At 39.3% G+C, this 23439-nt stretch overlaps 1 protein-coding gene across 1 annotated transcript in view; it reads right to left on the bottom strand.

Annotated features, from left to right (window-relative positions):
• The window catches only part of EIF2B3 (eukaryotic translation initiation factor 2B subunit gamma), a 98478-nt gene that overhangs the window by 73124 nt on the left and 1915 nt on the right, over window positions 1-23439 (bottom strand). The window contains exons 2-4 of the mRNA XM_085067751.1: window positions 21469-21608; window positions 5744-5903; window positions 133-244 (exon numbers count right to left, since the gene is read on the bottom strand). Of these exons, the coding sequence (XP_084923877.1) occupies window positions 133-244; window positions 5744-5903; window positions 21469-21608 (412 nt within the window). The remainder of the gene's footprint in view (window positions 1-132; window positions 245-5743; window positions 5904-21468; window positions 21609-23439) is intronic.

Below are 23439 nucleotides of genomic sequence, written 5' to 3'. Positions count from 1 at the left end.
GCCCTGAATATTGCAAAAGTGGCTTTTCCTCTTCCCTTCTCATTCTACTTTGTCTTTAACCATCTCTCCTACTACACAATCATTTCATCTCATCCCAACTTCAGTTTCTATTACAAAGACTCATGAGCTTACTTCTGAAGGATGGATCTTTTAATGACAAGTTCTTCATCCAAGTCAGCTTCATTAGCCATGAAGAGCAATCTTTTTCCTGAGTCATCCACTCCAATGAAATCACGCTGCTCCACTGAAGTAGAAAAATCAAACACAATTATTATATAACCCCATTTTAATGCATACTGGAAAGACAAATGGGAACAACAACCACCCCCAAAATATGAAATCTGACTATCCCAGCAAATCCATGAATTTAATAAATATTGTGAATAAGTTTTTCAACTTCTTTTCAGTTGGAGTAGCTGATATATCAGGCATTCAAAACACTGGCCCTGAAAGGTCTTTGCATCCTTTTATGAAGATGCCAACTACAGGTCCTGACATGCAACACTCCATCTTGAGCTGTGCTTTCCTTTTCTCTCTTTTAAATTTTTTTTAATAAAAAAACCCTGCTATCTGAATTAAAACAACGAACCCAAGGCAAGCAGTAAGTTCTTCAAATCTAACTGCTTCTACCTCATTATAAGTCACTCCACATTAGAATTAGGTGGTCTGGAGAGGATTATGATTTCAGTTAAGATGTAAGTATTTTGCAACTCATCTATTTCAGATAAATACCAATACATAAATCACTGACACACATAAAAGTATAGACTCTAAGACTTCTACCATGGATGCTTCTGGGTGGGTTAACTTGGTTTAAATATCTATTTATAAAACTGCCAACCAAGAGAATACGTAACACTCACACATATTATTGTGGCAATCCCCATCTCCTGCAATCTGTACTGCACATCAAAAGGCACTTTGGCCCACTGAAATGTAAAGCATTTATTTTTGAACAGTTTTCCACAACATCTGGATACTGTGGTGACAGCTCATTCTAATTTGCACTCTTTGGTTGAGCCATCACTCTGGTGGCAGCTGTATACTGATCTTTACAGACACAGGCTATACAAGAAAGCCACAGTACAATTTTAACAAAAATCCTTTTTCTCCCACTAAATACTATTATTTTGGGTCAAACTGGTGCATATTTAATTTCCTAAGTTACAAACCTTTAACCACACTGAAGTAACAATGTACCTCAGAAGCTGCTAATTCTTTCAGATCTTTTTCAGGCAAACTATTTTTAACTTTATTTTTCCCAGTGCAGGCCCATCCCTGGTTTTACTTTTACCTGTTCTTTCAGAGTTACCACAGTAATAACCACTATTAAAACACAGTCAAATCTATACAGGTGTTGAAAGTTCTCCCGTGGCAGTCTTTAATCCAAGTGATGAAGCATACCCTCTTCAGAAAACCCCCCAACCCTTCTCAGAAATTAATAAACAACGAAGAAGTACAAAAACAGACCTGAACATCTAACACTCTGACAAATTAAGTACAATTACGGTAATGCTCATTTGCTGTAAAAGCTCAGAAATGAGTCTTGAAAGCAGTGCCAATTCTCATTCTATGGAGGACAGTGAAGTTTGAGATTAGGGGCTAATGAACTCTCACCTCTGCCACTTAACTGGGGTCTCCTGACAGGCTGGAAATACAAGTGACTGACTTTCCTCCATCAAGGTACCAATACTTCTCTCAAAGTTCAGATCCTGCCTGCCCATCTCTGGGCTGTCCTTACAGTAACATATTACACTGCTATGGCAAAACTCAATGCAACAGGAAAAAGGGAAAAAAACCCAAACTTGATGAGAGCAGGACCAGGTACATGGCTGACACCAAACCAGTTTCTCTTGCTTGTGTGGATAGGTAAGAAACAAACAGTGAAACCATAAGAGTGCACTGGGATTTTTTGTAGCAGATGCCAGGTCACGTTTTTCCTTGTACACTGGTAATAAATAGCATTACTTTTGTAATCTAAAAAAGACAAAACTTACATGCTAAAAATCAATTATTCAGAGGTACAATAGTGCTGTTTCAAATCCCACTGGCATCACTTAGCAAGGAAAAAAAATTATGGAAGAGCAGATATATAACTAGTTTGCAAAATGCCTGCAAGGAAGTATGAGAAAAATATTAAAGTGACGGTAACTGAACAAAATCATTTGAAGTATGAAAATGAAATGCAGGATGTGTTTTGCCTCCTCACAATAGATAAATAAGGACTTGACACTGCTATTGCAATTTATTAATTATCTTACAAATTAGATACCCATCAATTTCAAGGGCTTTAATGATCTAAACAAAGAATGACATCACAAGAGAATGTTAAGCACTTTAGTAACAAGAAGAAATAATTTTCAGTCAGATTTTCGAAAATGCTTTTTAATCAATCATAATTAATTAACACTTGAGAAAAAGACACTTTTGTTAAAGATTCAGTATCCCCACCCTTTCAATTAAATGGAGAGGATTTCACATGATGCAGCCTTCAAGACCACCAAGAGGTCTTCTGGCAAACACAGGCAATACCAGTGATGACATGCTTACTGCTTTCAAGCCAAGAAAAATAAGCAGGAAAGAGACACCATCCCCATCTTTTCTGCCTTTCTTTATACACAGAACGGTTCAGACACTGTTTTTCACTCAATCCCTCGCAGGTCATCTTTGAGCATACAGCTCCATTCTGGGTATCTGAATTCCTGATGCTCTCTGTTTATTTGGGTTACTACCACTGACTAGCACTTTCATGTTGTGTTTTTTTAATTGCCATGGCTCTTACTGCTCAATTAAAAAAGCCAATGAGATTACCATTGTCAATATATGATCCCCTACATATAAAACCCAATGAACTTAACCCTGTAATCTGCAGCTGAGTCAAGCATTGCAGGAAACCATCACTATGAATTTATAGCACTTAACACTGCAATTCACGCTAATTTAAGAACTGTTCTTTATATCACAGTTCTTGAATATTCAACAATACCCCAAAAGCAACAATTTTGTATCAGATTCCATGACATATGTGAAATAAAATCTTGTTGATCCTTCTCAAAAAATGAATTGCTTTGTAGAAACAGTGAAAAAATAAAGCTGCAAATAAATCTAGTGGCTCATTATGAGTAAGGATCCATTTCCAAATGTAAACACTTGAACAGGACAGTGCAAGTACATAGAAACCTGTATGTGTCACAGTTGAGACAAGAAGCTAATAGTGCCATCTACTATGAAAAACTGCCTAACCTACTCCATGTTAATACCTTGTCTTCAGGTGCTTAAAAGCTTCACCAAGTTTTAACTGTCTCAGTTGAAATTTCCAATGCCAGATGACTGCCTTAAGTGGAAAATTTGAAAAGCTGCAGCAAAAACCATTCAGCTGATTCGACAGCTAAGGAAAGAAGAAGTGTTTAGCATAAGCAGAAATGCTTTGGTGTCCCTTCCGTTGAAAATTTCTACTCAATCTTTGAAAAACTGCAGGTTCACACACTCTCTTCTTCTCTAGCTTTCTATTTTTGCTGCAAAATTTTCTGCATGTTTTATTCTTAAGGATAGGTTGCTCCAATTCCTCAGCTCCTAGGATCAAATACCAGGTGCTACCTAAGGTTTTCTGTACCATCAGGTGGTACAAGCAAAGCACACAAGCCACGAGGCTGCACAGCCATACTGTGATGACTGTTGCAGGGAAAAGAGTTTAATCTGTTGTCTTTTTGCAATCTATTTTCTGCAAGCAAATAAAATTCATAAGCTCAGACGGGTGAGGGGGGAAAAAAAGCCATAAAAACAAGGATTCTGCAAAAAAGGCTGGAAGGAAGAGAGAGCAGCCCCTGAAAACTTCTGGAAATGGTGACTGTCTGTTAAAGGACATTAGAACATAGGGACAGGAATCAGAAGGGAACAGGTGACTATAGGCAGATAAATGAACCAGATGAAGACAAGAAGTCAGAAACAGAACAGAAGATGGACCTGAGAGTGAAAGAAAAGAGTAATATATGACAAAGAAAAGCCAGGCTCTTGACAAGATCCCTGAAGAAGGAAACTAAAGAAACCAAACAAGAATGGAGGCTGGTGGCGGCAAGAAGCCAGCATAGAAAAAGAAAGAAGGATGAGCTAAGGCAATGTTGACAGCTATAGAGTACATTTAGTCAAGTAGGAATGAAAACCAGGAGGGTCTGCTGCTCCCTAAAATGTCCCTCCCTCCTCCAGAACCTGGAGAAGAACCTAAAATCCCTGTCTTGGCAATCCCCTGCTTTTAACAAATTACTGAAACAGGCCTGGTAGGGCTCATGCCTAATCTGAGACAGCTCACAGGGAACATGTCACTAGTGCCGTCCATGGCATTTCAAGTAGTGCTTTGGGTGGGAGATCTTAGCATTGAGCCTCACAGAAAAACACCAGGGGTGACAAAACACTTCTACATAACGGAATTTTAGTCTTTTCAAGTTGTGTCTTTTACAGAGCTGAAAAACCACACACAAATTTTAACAAGTCATGTAGGAAGAGTTATGCTACAAAGTCAAGCACACAGACATAAAAACCAAGCAAAATAAGAATGCATGTACAATCTGATGTGTTTACATTTGCAAAGAGTCTTCAGATGATCTTGTTTATCCTCACAGACCTCCTCACCCCCACCCTGTGTGCTCAGAGCTCACACGCTGGGCAGCTCTATGATGTTTAACCACAGACCCATTAGTTTACAACTCCTGAATGCTCAACTCTGCGCTGTAGCAGTTCTCTTGACAATGTTTTATGTGCCATTAGCACTTAGATTGCCTTTTCTAAAATAGGGGGGTTAGAGCTGTTTGAGAGTCCAAGTACTAAATGCTTTCAGCCCTACTAACCTTACACTTTGCTCCAGAAAAATCTTCATGCAGAGCCTAAGCACCTTTCTTTTTAAAACCTATTTCCTCCACTTTCAGATAACTGTTGACTTGCATTTCACTCCTCTCTCAAACAGTTTGAAGCTACACTTTCCTATTTATATTCCAGTAATGCCTCTGACCTTTAATCAAGGACTAGGACCCACTAAGCTGGCAATTATCAAGGATCATCATTTTAACAGATACCATTGAAGGAAAACGAGAGGTATGGTGTGGGAACTGTGTAGTATTTAGTATTTTTAGCATATAAGTAAAACAGGGATAATAGCCTTGCTCTGCCTTACAGCAGTGTTGTGAGAACAGATACGTTAAAGATTACAAGGCACTAAATAAGAAATTATGGTAAGAGGGACAAGATAAGCATCTAATCAAGTCCTTGAAATCAGTGGGAGTTTTGCCTAGCAAAAGTTCCTGGATGTGATTTCAGAAGAGTTATTCACTACATACCATGAGAGTGGAGAATTTCTAGAAGTGTTTGTTACCCTCCAAGTGCTGGTCCCTACAGTCAGTGCAAAATTCCCAGCTACAATCTGGCTGATGCTTAGTGCTCTTGAAAAACCTAACGGTTTTAATGTTCATATGTAACAAAAATTCAGGGTTTCATCCAAAACTCATTGAAGTCACCTGGAGTTTTTCCATTAACTCCTGTGAGCTTTGGATCACAGCCTACGAGATTACACGAGTCTAATACTTAATTCTGAGCTGGAAAAAACCAAGTCACACCCTCACCAGGGAATCTGAGGAAAAATAGGGTATCTGTGCGTTTTTTATTTCTTTTGCTCTGGGACTGATAACTAAACATATCATACATACCAGTGGTTTCTCTATAATTTATTAATAAATATGTATTTCTACCTACATACCTGTTTTTTTTTTCCCTTTCTGTCCTGGTACCACATCTGTTGGTTCATGAGTTTTCTTCATCAACATAGAGAGAGTAGCATCATGTGTCCGAAAGAGGTCCACAACTTTATATAAATCAACATCTGTGATCAGATCGCAGCTCAACACCAAGACATCAGTCTGTCAAAGAAGAAAAAAAAAAACCAACAAACCTTTCACAGATACAAATTACCACATATAGATTAGCATTTGAGGACTCAAAACCAAATACACACATAAACTTTTTTGGGGTTTGGTTTTTTTTTTTTTGTTTAATTTAAAACTGCTAAAAATAGCTCCTGGTTTTTACCAGTGCACTTTTCTTGAGTCCTGCTGTTACTGTTATTTGGTTAATGCTTATCCAGCTCTGGACCATAAAGAATATGTGACCATCTAAATTGTCTTCATCTGCTCCTAAGGATTACAGAAGCCATGGCTTTCAAGACTAACAAGAAATTCTGCAGTATTTTCAACAGCTACTTTTAGTTTTATAATGATGTAGAAAAGAAATCCTTCTGAAGAACTCTTTTTTAGCTGACTTTGCATCTGGCTACAAACCGCTGGAAAAGATATTTAAACTATGTTATTTTATTGGGGGACAAAAAAAGCAAAGACTATCTAGGATGTGATTTACTCAGTAATTGCACTGCGATGGTGGGCTCAGTTTAGAAATATATTTCCTAAAACCAGCAATACTCCATATTAAAAGAAAAAAAAAGAAAAAAGAGGAAGTTAGGTCCTTTTTAATAGGAGGCTTGTATTTAATTTTGATCTCAAAGGATTTCAAAGCCCCTTGCAAAGTTTTTAAGAGAACTGCTACACAGATCACAGGAACATTGTCACATATTGAGCAAGACATAGCAGCTTCATTAACAGTGCCCACTATCAGTACAATCCAGCTAAAAACTCTTATTTAGAAAAAAATTTCTGTATTTCACATGGGTTGTGGAATATGCTGCCAAAAACCTAGGAGTTCGGCAATTATCTTCATTTAAACTAATCCTAACATAATATTTGTGTAGCATGGCCTACAGAAAAGTAGCAAATTTGCACTTTTTGTTAATGATCAACCTTCTAAAGGCCTCTCAAGAAGACAGTGCTCCTTTCCTGACAGTTACCATTTTCACTTTCTGTGCTACCATTTCCCAAACTAAGCCTCCCTGCAGTGTGACATGGCTGCCTAGTTTTGTCTTTTTAAAAGACAATATCAAATAAGAAGAGCATTAGACAATACTTAGTAAAACCTGAGTTAATCCATAGAGGATCAATCAGTAATTCTACTCTTACTTTTGAAGATTATCTTGCTTTAATGTAAACTATTTTAGGATTGACCTCTCATTCCAGAAAGGTTTATTATAGAAAAGCTTACTTTACGGACTTTATCTAATACTAGGAGATTCCACATTGTAGTTGAGACTAGCTGAGGTCTGGTATTTACATTATTTGACAGGTTCTCCTATAACTGCTAGGCAGTTTCATGTGTTTACCAATAAGGCATTGGAATTCATCATGTCACAAACTGTTGGAGCTGCTGATTTGGCATGCTGTGCAAAAGGTCAAACCCTTCAGTTTTCATGTGATTTCTCCCCACTTTACTGACAAACACCTGGCTGCTTTACAGGAAGAAATAATGTGCAGGTTGAGAATTTTACACATTTGAAACCTGACTTGCATCACTCCTTTTAACATATTTTCAAAATGTGTATTTTATATAACAGTTTTGCCCAGGAAAAGTGTTTTAATTAGCACTTCTCTAAAATAACCCAACATGCACATATTGGAAAAAAACCCAACAACCCAAACCACTAAAGCAAGTTGCCCAGCACTCTGGAGCACCTCTGCTCCAACATTCCAGGGTGTACAAAGAAAATAAGAAAAAAATTCAGCTTGGTATGGAAGCAAATCTCCCGCTTCACAACCGTAAACTGTGAAGAAACACATATTAAATATCCTGGAAAATCCTGCAAAATTTTCAGATATTCTGTTTTTACAAGAGCACAAATGAGTTACAACGTTTACAAAAAAGGCCAAAAGGTATGTAAGACCCATATAAATAGACCTGTACTTTTCAAACTCACTTTGTAGAAGGAAGAGATTTCCAGCTTCAGATCTAAATGCATTTGTTCCAGTGGCAAAAATTAGAAATAATAAAATGAGAGAGACTGACATCCCAACAGTCTCATCCTAAGGAATGAGTATCTGGACTTGTAAAACAAACCTTGTAATTATTTCACATTTTACTAAATGCTTTAATCTGTCTCTAATGCAAAAACCCAACAAGCATTTCATAGTTCTGACCAGGCTCCTGGGTTTTTTCTTCTCACTATAGGACAAGCTTTTTGCAAAAACTGAATGCAAGACCCCTGAGGAGCATATGGGAACAGAACCACCAAATGTCTGGTTGCCATCTGTTCTACCCATTTACTCTCCCAATATGTAAATAAACGTCACTGAGCACAGGGACCAGTGAAACACACAGTTGCTCTGTAAAGCCCACATTTCTGCCTCTCCTCCTGATGAGCAGAGCAGTGGCCTCAGAAGCATGCTGAGAATACACCATGAAAGGCTCTTTTGGGACTTGACAGCCTCCCCTTTGAAACACCACCCCCCTCATAAATAAAGCCCTCACTGTCTAATGGATGCACTTTTTTTCCCAGTGTACAACTCCTGAACGAATAAACTAATGGCTGAATGAAAAAATAAACTATCCTAGAACCTTAGCAGAAGTGTGTGTTTTTCTTTACGTTTTCAGGGTGGGTGTAGAAGAAAGAAAATAAATGGTAGAGCTTGTGGGTTTTTTACATATATACATGCCAAATAAATGCCGTGCACCTTTCCCAATGAGCCACTGATACAAAGAAGAGAGGTATGTACTCACTACATGCACTCACGTGCTAACAAGGGGTATGTGAACATACTTGACTTCATGAATTATGCAAACACCTAAGTACACACACACATCTCTTAATGAAATACATGTAGCAATGATTACATCAACCCCAAACTATTATACAAACAGACGATAAGAATCAACTCGAACTGATTAAAAAAAACCCAGCAAGCACACACCTCAAGCAGAACGACTGCAAGGGAAAAAAATGCACACACAAATGCATTCTCAACACACCTTACAACCACAGGCAGGGCAAGGAAAGGGAGACTTCTTACTCAAGGAGAACCATCTAATGGATGAAGAATGAAACAAATAATTGGAATATCTGGCATTTTCCTGCTCTGCCAAACTTGATACATGCCATTTTGTCTACTACTTTTATGGCAAAGAAAAGCCCTCATCACAGACCAGGGCTCTACCACAGAAGCTACTGTACAGAGCAGGTAAAAAGGCCATTAAGCGTAAGAGAACAGCAAATGATTTGGGGTTGAGGAACACAGGAGAACACTGCAGTGCTATTCACTTACAGGAACAGCAACCCTGCCCTGCTGGTAGCACAGCCCATGTTTTTGTTAGCATCACAAGAGCCACAGCAAAAAACAAGGAGAATATGACGCTCTTGAATATGATGCTGAAGAGTTAATTAGAGCCTTAGCAATCCTTTTTAACCTCAGATTTGCAATTCACTCATTCAAATGAAAAATTTAGACTAGGCTATTAATCAGTGGAGGAAAGTGGGGTTCTGCAGAGATCATCCCACCTACGATCCACATTTCAAGATCCTTCTCCATCCCAACTGACTTCATAAATTACCAGAGCTCTGGGATTTCAGTTAAATCATCCCTGAACACAGTATTCAGTCAAGTAAAGTATGAAAACATGGAATTAAGGTTCCCAAATCTCGATTCCACCTTTCTAACATTGGCTCACAGCACTTCACCGTCAAATGTTTATGAGCTGTGAAACAGTCAGATATGAAATAACTTAAATACTTGGATCCGATTAATAAAACAGTGCAACACAAAATGTGAAGAGATTTATACAAAATAGAGAAAACAGTAAATAAAAAGCACTGAAAGTCAATATGGCAAAAATTATATTAAACCCAGCACAATATGGAAAATATACACAAAAACAAGACCAAAAAGCAGATTGTTTCAAGAACTCGGATCAAGACAACCAATTTAAAAATAGAAAACATGTTTTCAATGGAACTAATTCATACCACAGATCAAAAGATGGATGCAATTATATGGTGTAATATACCAGCATAAATAAAGAGCCTTGGACTTTCTCACACCCTGCATACAAAGGCAGTCCTAAAAACCCTTTTATATTCAGCAATTATTGGTGGAGACCTTATGATCAAACAGGAGATGTCAAGGTTACCACAGATAGCTGGCAGCAAATTATGAATTTTTAGTGGTATTCACTAAGCTTTTCCTATCAAGTATAGACAAGGGCAGGACCTCATAGCCTAAACTGCTGATGGCCTCAAAAACAGCAGACTAGAAAATGAGAAAACATGTGTTGCAAGGAAACTGTAATACGAACAAAATCAGCCTCAAGAGAAAGAGGAAAACAAATGTCAGATTGCATTATAAACAGAAAATAAGCAAAACATTCACAAACAGTAGAACCAGCTTCTAACAGAACAGCAGACAAAACAGTGAAGTTAAATGCTACAAGTTTCCAATTGCGAAGTATTACAGCTGAGATTTTGACAGGAAAAGAAAGAAAAGCAAGAGATTAGATACACTCAACCTAAGTTAACACATGCACAAACAGAGAACTTTGCATCACTTCCTGCAGTGTCACCAAACAACAGGGGAGGGAGAGAGAGAGAAGAACAAGTTATAATTATTGCTGGAATTAAGATTGAGTTTTATACACAATAGCCTGGAACTTCACCCACATGTTGCATTAACAGTGGGATTTGTGTGTAATGCTTTTTATTATTCTAAAGAGTGGAAAGGGAAAAAACAGTTTGGCTGTGGGCAAGCACTTTGATTGCTTGTTAGCATTCTCTAGGCAAAGCCAAAGATACCTCCCAGCAATTGCATTACTCACCACTCTTCAGATCAGAAACTTACATCCAAGGCTTTAGAGAATCCCTTTTTATCTCAGTCTCCATTAAGAGTCCTCCAATTTCCACACCTGTGACCTCTTTGAAGCTCTATGGCTGTTGCTGTAACTGGAGCAGGGAACCTCATTTATTTTTTGATGTCTGCAAGATCTTGTTAGCTACCAGCTGAAATGGCCGCCTTTGGCTGGGAATTCCCACTCTGTTTTTGTAATGTCCTTGACGGCAAGATTCAGAAGAAAATAATGATTTAGTACTTTGCTAGCAGACATGAAACATTTACCTAGTCTGCTTTCACCTTGCAGCAGGAAGTTTGCTGTAGACCAGCACCTTTACGACTCTTCTGATGACAGAGGACAAGTGGAGGCACAGAATGTCCCACAATCAGAAATCCAGCAGCAACCTCCTCTCATTAAAGGATGGAAGAATTATTTGTTTTTTAAAGATGTGTGCAATGTGAAAGAAGCTTCTTACAGGCTTCTTTTCGTCTTAAAAAGCAAAAAAACCCAGAAAAGTCTAATGTGGGAGCCAAGGGAGTCTCTTCTAATTTCTTGGATGGCCCTGAATTCATCAGGTGAGGATATCTTAAGGCAATGTGAATGCCTTCACATACGTAACCTGTCAGCATCACTGTTTATCTTCTCAAAGAAAGCTGGAAGAAAGATGCCAGAAGCTGGGGAGGAGACTTAACCCCAGTCCCATCATAGGGCTCATCCTATGTGTTGTATCAGATGGGATCATACCATGAAAACACCATTTTAGGTTATCTTTGCATCTCATGAGCTACCATCCAAAATCAATATTTTTTAATTTACATACATATAAGCTAGGAACAGGAAAGATATTCAAGCCTAGAAGGCATCCTGTCTCCTCCCAGAAGGAAGTCTTGTTACCCATATTCAAACGTACATGTGGGGTGGAAAAGGGTAATTTACAGTTCTCAGCAACCAAACCCAGAAGTTTAGAGATGAACACAAGTTCATAAACTCATTAAGGATGTTTTCAAGGCAGGACATTGACATTATGACACTTACTGAATTGTAAACCTACGGGTGTGGAACATAAGCTTTGCAATCCACCTTTTCCTCTGGTTTCAACTAATTCAATTTTCTCCTACTTATACAGTACTCCAAAAATAATTTTCTTAGCTTCTTCCTCTACCCACATCACTCTTCTTCACTGGCTCGATTCTCTATCACATCAAGCACAAGCTGCTTACTCTCCTTTTAATAGCCTACCCCTTCCACTTGTCAGGCACTTAGCAAATCTACTTCTACCTCACACCGATACAGGATGACAGCTCTAGTATCTATTTGTATCTTCTAAAGGGTGTGGCTCTAGCTTCCACTAGCTTTTTATCTTTTTTGTCTCCTTTTATGTTAATAAACGAATCTGCTACTCTTACACTTGAAGAAACACTGACAATTGTCAGGCTATCAGTATGCTAGGGCACTGGACTGACACAGTTGATCCTATCTTGGTAGGCTCTCTCATTTGTCTGAGATCAGGGTCATCTCCTGGGTTTATGTCCCAATCCTGAGTATGCCACAGAGGGGACTATTTTCCCCATAAGTGTGCACTGTGCCTGCTAAAGCTCAGGGGAGCACCCCAGAACCCAGACCCCAAATTTGCCAGTTCATGGAGGGTAAGCCTGGCAAGGTAAATTCTCTCCTGGCTCAAGGCAGTGCATGGACAGATCCTTTCTCCACAGGCAGAACTCCAGAAACAAATGGCACTCCTATTCCTGGAAGGCAGGTTTCCAGGACTACCTGGACGGCAGCACTACCAGACCTGCTGTGCAGCTGATCTTGGACTCTGCCTCACATGAACAGAAAGTAGAGAGCAGCAGTCAGGCTCCAGCCTCAACAGCAGCAACACAGCAGGAATTGCTGCCAAAGCCCAGAGCTCAAGCCCAGGCTTAACACTTAATGTAAGCAGAGCCTTAGGCAGTCAGGTGCTGCAGTCATACACACAATAATAATAAAAAGTAGTCCTAATGGAGCTCAACTGGCTCAACTTATTGAAGGGAAAGAAGGCCTTTGCCCACAGCCAGCAATCACTTCGACTGCAGATCTCTCAGCAGCACAACAAAAAGCAGGAATGACCTGATTCAGGGGCTAGGAACCAGTGATCAGCATAGCAATAAAATGCAAAGTGGTTTAAGAGGGAGAGTAAGTTTAACCTGGAATAAAATACCGAAGTATGTAATAGACAATTCATACATTCTAGTTGATGAAGAAAGCCTTGCTGTATTTCAGAAACACTTTCAGTAAGTCATCCGTAACTTTTGGGGCTAACAACCCCAACTAGAGGGTGCAAACTCCCATATAGACTAGAGGATCATAATGGTTCCTTGCAGTCTCAAACCAGACAGTAAATAAAAACCAAAACATACAGCATGTGTCCTCAGGAATCATTCTGCCATCCTGCAGCTAGTATCAGTATGATCTTAAAATTAAAAAATACTCTTTCCAAGGTCAAAACAAGTCATTACACAACACCCTGTTTCAACTTTACTTCAAAAGAAAACCTGAATACTAATGTACTCTGCAAAGCACAGTCTCTGTGAGACAGCTCAGTGGCACTGCTACTGTGCACCAGCCTGCACAGGAATGACGACCACCTGCATGAAACCCTATTTGCCTTGTTCAAAGGTTGGGGCTTTTTTTCCTCTAAACACTAATCATGCCATGGTAAATAAAAGTACTGTCATGAAGTGTAGATTCCTAAACTATCTTCCACACAGTATCATTTTCTCCTCTAGCACCTCTCCAAATTTTCCAGTGGTATTTGGTCTGCAGCAAATGCTGTTGGAAGAAAAACATTATGAAAACTTCAAGACCTCCACTGCTTTTTCCAGCACTATTAGTCTACACCCAGAACTTTCACCATCTTCCCAAAGAAGCTAATAGAATTTAACTACAGAAGAATACCTAAACCTGCTTCAAGAAAATCTGAATGCACATTTGCTTTTCCATTTTCAGCACAGAACTAAGGAAAAATGAGATAACCTGTTTGGGTTTCCAAGTTAACATAGCCTAACACAGCATGACAAAAATGCAAAATTAAATTCCAGGCATCCTAACTCCACTGATCTTCAACATGGCTTTCACCAAATTAAACAGTGACAGAAAACCAGTGCTGAGAAGAGTGACAGCATCTGGGATAGCCTGTGCCGTTCACAGCACCACATTCCTATTATCAGTGTTACAACACAACTGTACCAAGCTGCAAAACCAGACACAGGGGAAAACCCTCTCCAGCACAGCAACTCCATGGGCTGATGTCCTTCCTCCCATAATCCCCAATAACTGCAACTAGGTACTTAGGCTCTAACACACACAGTTGTGTCTGATCTAAACAATTCCATTTTCTCTTTCAGGGGAGGAATATCACCTGCAATTATACCTTTTTTGGACATTTTTCTGGAAGAACATTCCTTCCTTGCCACCCACAGCTTTTTTAACTTTGTTTCTAGCCTGTGGGATTTCTACTTGTGTATTTTCCCCATGTTTGGATCTTAACAGCTCTTCCCTCATAGGAGGTTCAGGCTTTTCATGGCAGTTGTGGGCATTACATCTGTCACAGTGTCATGTTTAAAGCACACCAAGTTATTTACATAGGGCAGCTGTACATACTTTAAATAGGGAAAATGAAGGATGATTTACCAAAATGAACACTACTATTTACTCCCCCAAAATGAAAACTAGTAGTGACTGACAAAACCAGAAAAATATTTTTACCAGGATGCTTTTAAACAAATTACTTCAGCTATATACATGTGCAAAGAGCTTGCTGTGTCTGCAAGTAGAATAGGCTGAATTTGTGCAATTCATCAGAAACCACAAAGGGCCTAAATGAAAACACACACTGTAATACAGGAAAAACACTGACCATTAACTTCTATATGGGAACAAGAGGTATTGGTTAACATGAGCACAGGCCTGGAGTTCCCAGGAGCATGAAAAGGATAAGGACATGCAGTGGGAGATGGAACAATTGAAACTGACAAGCATCTCAGGACTGTCAATGACTTCTTGCAAAACACCTAAACTTCTGCCTGCCTGTATAATGGAAGGCATCCTCTTTAGCTGACAATGGGCAGAATAGCAAATGCTCTAACAATCATTTTTGATCCAACCTTCACAGCTAATTACCTTATTCAAACTTCTGGAGTTTTAGCCATTATCCATAGTAAGCCTGGGCAGCAAAATAATTTAATTAGCTACATTCTTCTAAAGCTGAGTAATATTTTTTAAAAAATCAAAATAAAACAACGAACAAACAAACAAAAAAATCCCAACAATTGCTGAATTCTTTAACTTTTACCCTGCCAGGAAAAATAATGATCAGCTGAAAGTCCTGAACACATTCTTCAAGCACAGAGTCAGGCAGTGCTGTATTGCTCCCCAATCACACAGCCTGAGCACCTGCCCGTGTAGTTGCTTTCTACTGAGACAATCAGCTGTGCTTTGGGAACGGAACTCGGACATGTAATAAATTGTAATTTAGTTGTAATCAATTTTGCCAAGTGCCTTCAGTGGTGGCAGCTTTCAGTAAGAGGCAGAGAGGGAAAAAAGATGCTACATACTATGATGTGAGCTGCCATCTGATACATCTGCTCTTCCCACTAACAACATTGTGAAAGGTAAAATCAGAAAAACTGGCAAGATAGCGTTTTTATTTGCATTTTAAACATTTAAGTTAACAATGTTTGCTGTCAGGTGTGCTGGAAGAAAATGAAATTCTTTTTACTACTTCAAAACAGATTAATAGACTATTTAGCTCTGTCTTGCTAATATACAGAGAGAAACCTTGTCTCTTACAAATGAATTTAATTTGGGTTTTTTATTTCCACTGACAGTACAAAAAAATACATAACTCTATATTATGGGGACCTAAGTTTTTCTTTCCACGCTCACCAAACTCTGCTCAGTCGTACCAAAAGGATTCAGATTCCATCTTCCAGCCGTTCCAGCAAGCTTACTTACATCATGTGTTTGGAAAGGAGATTTTTCAGCAGAGGAAGCAGAGCGCTTCGCCATGCTGGCCAAGACTCCACGGATCAGTGACCCTCAGCAGCACACAGACCACCACCGTGACATCACACTTTCCACAACACGGATCCCAAAGATGCACATACCAAGAGAATCTGGAGTTTCAATCTTTGTTTATTTGTTCAAAGAAAGTTGGTTTTTCTTCTTCTTTTTGGTTGCTTTTTAGGGTTTGTTTTGCTTTGCTTTTTAAGAGCTGTATTACTTTGTAATCTTACTTTTTGAACTGAGAAAACCAGGTGGACCACCTGAGATGAAACATTTCTCACACAAGCACTCACCAGCGATAGCAGCAGAAGACAAGCTGATTAATTCACACCATATTATTCAGGGCTTCCATTAACACAGCTAAGGGCTCATCAAGGGAGGAAAATATGAAATTGTTCCATTGCTGTTACTCTGCTGGAACGCCACATTTTAATCACTGTCTGGAGTACAGTTGAGTGACACAAGGGAGAGAAATGCTTAATAGAAGATGAAAATAATATAGACTCAGTGAAGACAAATGTTTGATCCAGGCACACCCAATCCACCCGAAACACAGATTCATGAGTTAACCAGGTTTTTCAACCTGCTGCCTGGAGAGCCCCTGCCTGGGAGGTGGTGCCAGACAGCAGCTGTGTGGGTCTGGTAAAATTTGGCACAGGAAACAAAATGGTCAAATATTATAGATGCCTAAATTGCAGAGGAACTCATTTGTAAAATACAGTGACACCCCTTGTCGTTTATTATTTTCATCAACAATAATCTACAATCCACCAAGAGGGCTTTAGCAGCCTGATGAATGGTACAAGCAGAAGGTCACAGAAACACAGCTCTCAAAGGGGTTTCCTGAGTCAGAGTTCTACCTCCAGCCATTCCAGCTATTTACTTAGTTTATTTAAAAGCAAACAAAAATACAAGAAGAAAACAGATATTCACTCTAGGAGGAAATTATGGTATTCTTATCTTGTTTACTCCTGGAAAACTGTCTCACAATCTTATTCTGCTCTGATTAAAACCTTTCTTTAATTTTCAGCTTGTGTTTTCCCACAGCAAATTTAAACCCAATTATATTCCACGCTGAACATCTTATCTCCTTTTCTAGTGTTTGTCCCACTTTTGATACATTCGAGTTCCACACCTGATCAGTAATCCTGGCAAAAAAAAAAAACCTTCTCACTGCCTTAAGAAACACTATTAATTTCTCACCTCTACCATAAAAAGTACTTTACCTGATACATTCTAGTTTTGCATTTACCTTTTCTTCCTCCATCAGAGTGGCTGCTCACCATCACACTATTTCAATTAGTACATTCTGAGACATTGCAATTTACTCTTGGGATTCTAGCTCCTACTACAAATTCCTTGTTACTAATCCCCAAAATCACGAGTTCTGTGTTGCCAGCCAAACTCTATGTGCTGTAACTGTGCTATAACATAGCAGGTCATGGCACACATTTTGCATACTGGTCCTGTGAATCAGCCAAAAGAGATGTACTAAACTGTAAGAGAAGACCTTTAAGAATGGCAGTATTCAAATAAATGAAGAACTATACCTGGACTACAAGAAACCTCAATGGACATACCAGAAGACTTTACAATATGACTTGAAAAAAACGTGTCCACTAATACCAGCTGCAGAGAAAAAGCTTCCATAAGTGAACCAGGGCATTTCCTTACATACAATTTCAAGAAACATCAGAATAAGTTCACTGTTAAAAACGCTACTCCCCACAATAATGAAAAAAACCCTAAACCCCAAACTCATCACCACTTAAAGACAAGCTGCCTACAAAACAAAACTGCACAATCTGCTATCACAGTCTGCAACAGACAGCATTCAATCTCTTCTCTTGCTAGAAAGTATATCAGGTATCACCACCGAAACTGTCAAGACTTTTACTGATCTCCCTACTACTCACATTCAACTCATCTGAATGCAGCCACTGCTGCTTACCAATGAAAACCAGAAACAAGGACTAGTAATCATTATTGAGAAGAAAACAATTATACAAGATTTTAAAGAAAAGCTGTATCTCTTACATGGAATCCCTTCCACATTGCTCCATGCAATTAGCAAGCTTAGGATGCTAAATAAAAATAAATAAAAACAAGATCATGGAAGTTATTAAATTACACCGTAGCACCTACTGTGTCCACCTGCAAAACCAGCCTTACAGTTTTACTAAAAATGCCAAATACTGATCACATTTAAAAACCCTTAATCCTGAAGCAGTATATATGAGGAAATTTGAGAACAAATCTAGAGCAAGATTTGTGTTTTTTCATCATCTATGGATGAGGTATTCAATTGTTCATGCCCAGGGTTAGATCAAACCTTCCTTACATTAAAATTGTTTGCTCTTTCACCCCTTATGAAAATTTAGTTTTCAGAGAACCTGATTCTTAAGAAAGCAAATTATTTCTTCCCCCACACAGATTCTCCAGGCTGCTTAGAAAAGCATGCAAAGGCAACATGCCTCCCATGCCTGTAATGAGTGAAACAGTGACCAGTAACATCCCAACTAAATGATGAAAGATATTTAATGAGAATAGAACCAGAAAGTGACAGGAAAAATAATGAGATTTCATGAAGGAATGTCTGATTTACATTTCATACAAAAAGAATTTTTTACACCTATGCTAACTAATGCTTTCTTCACTCTTCAAGACCAGGAAAATCATCAATCCAAACCTAAAGGCATGAAGACTGGATTATTGCTCTGTCAAGGCTAGAAAATGAGGTGACAGAGACCTCTAAACACCCCCATGGTGGTCAAGCGGCAGTTCAACAAGAGCACTGTTATACCATCAACTGTGAGTCCACACAGCCTATGCTCTACCACTTTTAGTCCTATATATATGTATATATATATATAAACAAGAAAATAATTTGGAGCTTTACTTTCCTTTTAATATTTTGAAAAAGCCATTCATTACCAGTCCTTGAAAGGATGAGCAGAAAACTAGGAACTTAAAGGGCCAAAAGAATAAAACTGACAGTGATATTAAAATTCTATCAAAAGAACAGGCCAGACTGACACACAAGACTAGGAATCCACAAAATTAAACTTACAGGAGCAAGTTTTCTGATGTTCACTCCTTCTCAAGCAGGTGCCTTTAGGAATCAAGTTTAGCATAATATTTTTATTGTATGAAGGGTCCAAAAAAAGGATACATTCAGACTTGTAATGAACATGAAAACCCTAATGAAGCTGCTGCCTTGTCAATCAGGTGTATGCTGAGACAGCCAAAAATAACAGGAAGAGTTCCAACAGAGCAAAGAACATGCATCTAGTATATCAGCTTTTGAAGCAAAGATGTCAAAAACATTGTGTGAAGAGTGGGCAAACAGCAAACAAAAACTTTAATGAGTTTCCTTTGCTCTCATGAACTTCTGAACAACCAGCAAAGACTGGCAGAGTCAGATGCTTGTTACTGTGAATGAAGACAGTCAGTCTTACCTGCCACCAAAACAAGCAGCACCATAAAGAGAGAAAACAATGGAAACTATGTTTACTTAGTCCTTACAGGTTTTGCACATTCGTGCTCTCATGCTACTACTGAATGCAATTCTGTAAGTCTAATCTTGACATCTAATCTTTAAAGTATCAAGCTTCATTAACCAAGGTGCAACACAACGAAAAGGCCCAAAACTGCAGGCACAGCAAGCTGCAGTGAGACTCCTTCAGTCAAAGTTAGACAAGGCAGCAAGTCATGAAATGTTATGCTTTAGAGTGCTTTAACGCGCATCTCAGAATTTGTGATCAGCAGTTCTGCTATCCTTAGACATATTTCTTACTGTGCATTTATAATCTTGGCTTTACTCCCTGTCACACAAGCAGGTTGTCTATACTGTGACACGTTACCTCGTTTTCATTGAGCATACTTGATCCTCTGTCTGTGGGCAATTAACTCAATTTGTGACAACTAAGTTTCAGCAACCAGTTTAAACTTCTCATCAGACTTTTGGCATGGGCTGCAAAAAGCCTGCCAGCAAACTATGGCCACAAGAAGCAGTTGTTTTCACCAGGGAAACTCATTCTTCAACGAGATCCCTCTCCCACTGCACCACAAACACAGCCAACATACAGCAGCTTTTCAGCTGCCTCTACTGTGGAGTTCTCTCATCTATATCACACAGGAGAGGGCATACCCTGTAAGAGGTGCACCAGTGGTATGCATTTACTAGAGGAATGACTCCAAAATACACAGTGCAGCAATCTGCTCAAGAACTTAGTATAGGCTTCTTTCAAATAAGAGACCACTTTGTCCTCTGTGCCCAGACAAGCAGACGTGGAATAAAAAGGGCAGAAGCAGCTGCTGTGGTTCATATGCAGCATCTGACTTAAGAAAACTTGTGTGGTTTTCAGGACTACCTCACATCTTCTCTAAGCCCTTTTTCTGGAAAATAAACAGAAGATCAACACTGCCGCCTGTGCAGACACACTCTATTTTCTAACTCACCGATGCTCTGCTTGTTGTCTCCCAGGGCCCCTAAAGCAAAGCTGCCTGGATTACCCAAAAGAGGGACACTCCGACAGACGGACTGGTCACTGATCAGGCAATAAAACTGTAAGGTCAGGGTCCCAATTTGCAGTGCAGATACTTTCTTATTGAATGCATGTATTCAAAAAATACTGCCAAACTGAGTTATGACGAAATGTGATTCTCCACATGACAGAAACATTCCATTCAGTCAAGCTGATTTTGTTAATTTCGATTTTCTTTGTTATGTATTCTCTTCACTGTCTAAATGTTCTAGTGTGTGCATTAATCCCTTTCACCTACACACCCACATTTGCCTTGGAAGCTTCAGCCTGTCTCAACTGAGTCTTTCCCTTGGGAGTATACAGCCTGTAACACTGCAGTTTATTAGTTTCAAAAAGAGCTTCAAAAAGAAACCTCAGGACTTAAGCACCCATTGATGTTCTGTTGCAACATTTATTTAAATAGGCCATTTGGCTAAGATGGCCTAAACAGAGAGAGAACAAATCAGAAGATTAAGTCTATGACAACAACGAAAACAAAATTCCGTCCCAGATCACAGCAAAAGCTCCAAGCAGCATTTCTGCCTTACATGGGAGTGTTTTAATTATGCAGCTGGAAATTAAAATTCTATAAACTGTTGGTTTTATTCAAACAGCAGCCCTTTATCACATCTGGGCACTGTTTATTGAAGAGCTTACTGCAAGACCAAGCCAGCAAAAGCAGAGGAAAAGCAGAAAACTGAAGTCCAGCACAAGTCACTGACCCAACAGTGCAGGCATGCCTGTGGCAGGGCAGAGAGCAAACACAAACTTTCCTGAGCATCACTGCATTGCCTAAAACAGCAAAGAACGTTTGTGCAGAGCTACTTCCCCAAGCACTATGTTGACAACAACTATCACACATTGTATCAAAAAATCATAGAAACAAATACAACCTTCTAATTACCTTGCCAGAAAGCTAACACTGACTAAGAAGCAGCCAGAGCCCAGCCTCCATAGGCTCCAGCCTTCCCAACTGTCAATTCCAATCATTCAGAGTCTTTGTGGGAGTTCCCCCGTGAGATGACCTTTACAAAATTCAGCTTTTTCGACGATCAGGAAATTCAGTTATGCACAGTATCATTACACAGGACATTCCTTACAACACAACAACAACAATTATTATAAACAACTTCCAGTAAAGTTCAATAAAAGACGGTAATACCTTAATTTTCTGGTGAATATGCCTCAGTGAATCTGCTGTACCCATGTCCATGTTGTCACTGATGCACACAAAATCGAGCTTCATTTTTGTGTCCAAGTTTAACATCTTCTGGATTTCCTTCCTTGTAATTACAATGACCTCTAGGACAAAGGAAAGTGAGATGAGACCAAGCAGAAAAAAAATCTAAATTATATTAATCACAAATAGGATACACCCACTTTTTTATTTAGAAAGGCTGATGGAACTGTCAAAAGGCTTGAGTAACGTAACTGGGTTCTCCACCCAGCCAAGCTCTTTTCGCAACAGTAACTTTTCAAGAAAAGAATTAAACTCCTCAAGAATATGAAAACAATCTCCCCTGCTTTGCTGGGTGAAGGTTGTTACTGAAAGGGACATATGCATGTTAAAGGGACAAAACAAGATAGAACAGACACTTCTACCATTAACCAGCAATCTCAAACTATATGTCCTCAAACAGAACAGTGAGACCCTGTGTTCACATCACCAGGACTTTAGAGCTTTGTCTTTTGCCTCCCCAGTCCTGTGTAATCCTCTGTAGACAACACCACAACCACACTATTACAATACAATGGTTAAACTATTTCTCAGCATCAGCTTGGCAAGAAAGTGGAGTAATATATGAGCAACAAACTCATTCCATCTACAAAAGAAAAAGGATAAATGCATATTTGAAGGAAATCAACAGTGGCATGAAAGCATATTTTCCAAAATGAAGAACGTGAGAACAGAAGCTCTGCAAAGAAAAGACTGAGGAAATAAAATTACAAGAAACCTTCTCCCCCAGTCTCAAGAACAGGAAGGAAAAGCAACAGTCAAACACTCCAATTAAAATATCCCACCCCTCAAAACACCCCAACACTATAACACTGTATTCCACATGGAATTTGAACAGAGAAGTGTTAGAAATAATAAATAATAATAATAATAATGTAGGCAAGATGAAAACACATGAAGAATAAATCTGCACCAATCAAAACTCAACTCATCTTGAGTCTATTAACAGAAAAGAGGAAGGAACTGTAAACATGGGAATTGTGTGGCAGTTTGGTGCCAGAGATATGGCTGCTCTCCCACTCCCATGCTGGATGCCAACTTGGGTTCAAAACAGGCTGAAGAACCTAGAGAAAGGGACTTCAAGCACACCTTGAATTAGGCAAAGATTTAACTGATGAAGAGGGAGCTGGTGTCAGGTGAAAGTTGTAAGCTCACGCAGTTCAGCATAAACCTGCTGAGCAGGACAAAGGTTTCCTAAATATTAGGAGAGATGAAGCACTTGCAATTAGAGCAAGAGAGACACAGTGAATCACCCCATGGAACACCTACTTACTTACATAAGCAAGTATGAGGAACTAAAGCCTTATGTAGTGCTTAATCATCTAGGGAGAGGATTCATGCCACTGGATCATTTAATGCAGAAATGTACAGCTTGGTCGGGGGGGTGAAGCAAGGAAGGAGCAAGAAGGTGGCAGTTTGCTTACTGAAGCTGAATACATTTACTGAATACAATCCTGCATGTCCACATTTTCACCGGAGACAGATAAGCTGAAGAGCTACGTGTGAGAAAGGAGAAAGATCTTTTCTAACAGAATCACAGAGTCACAGCACAGTTCATGTTGGAAGGGACCACAGTGGGTCATCTGGTCCAACCTCCCTGCTCAAGCAGGGTCAATCTCAAATCACATTGCACAGGATTGCATCCAGATGGTTCTGGAATATTGCCAGCGAGGGACACTCCACATCCTCTCTAGACAGCCTGTTCCAGTGCTCAGTCACCCACACATTAAAAAGTTTTTTCTCATGTTCAGGTGGAACTTCCTGGGAATCAGCATCTGCCTGTTTCCTCTTGTACCATTGCTTGGCACCACTGAGCAGAGCCTGGCCCTTCCTCCTGACACCCTCCCTTCAGAGACTAATAGACATTGATGAAGTTCCCTCTCAGTTGTCTCTTCT

Source organism: Lichenostomus cassidix, chromosome 8 (genome assembly GCF_008360975.1).
Source record: "Lichenostomus cassidix isolate B80296 chromosome 8, HeHo_3.0, whole genome shotgun sequence".
Lineage (NCBI taxonomy): Eukaryota > Metazoa > Chordata > Aves > Passeriformes > Meliphagidae > Lichenostomus > Lichenostomus cassidix.
Note: the sequence above shows the minus strand (reverse complement) of the source record. Positions and strands in the feature narration are given on the sequence as shown.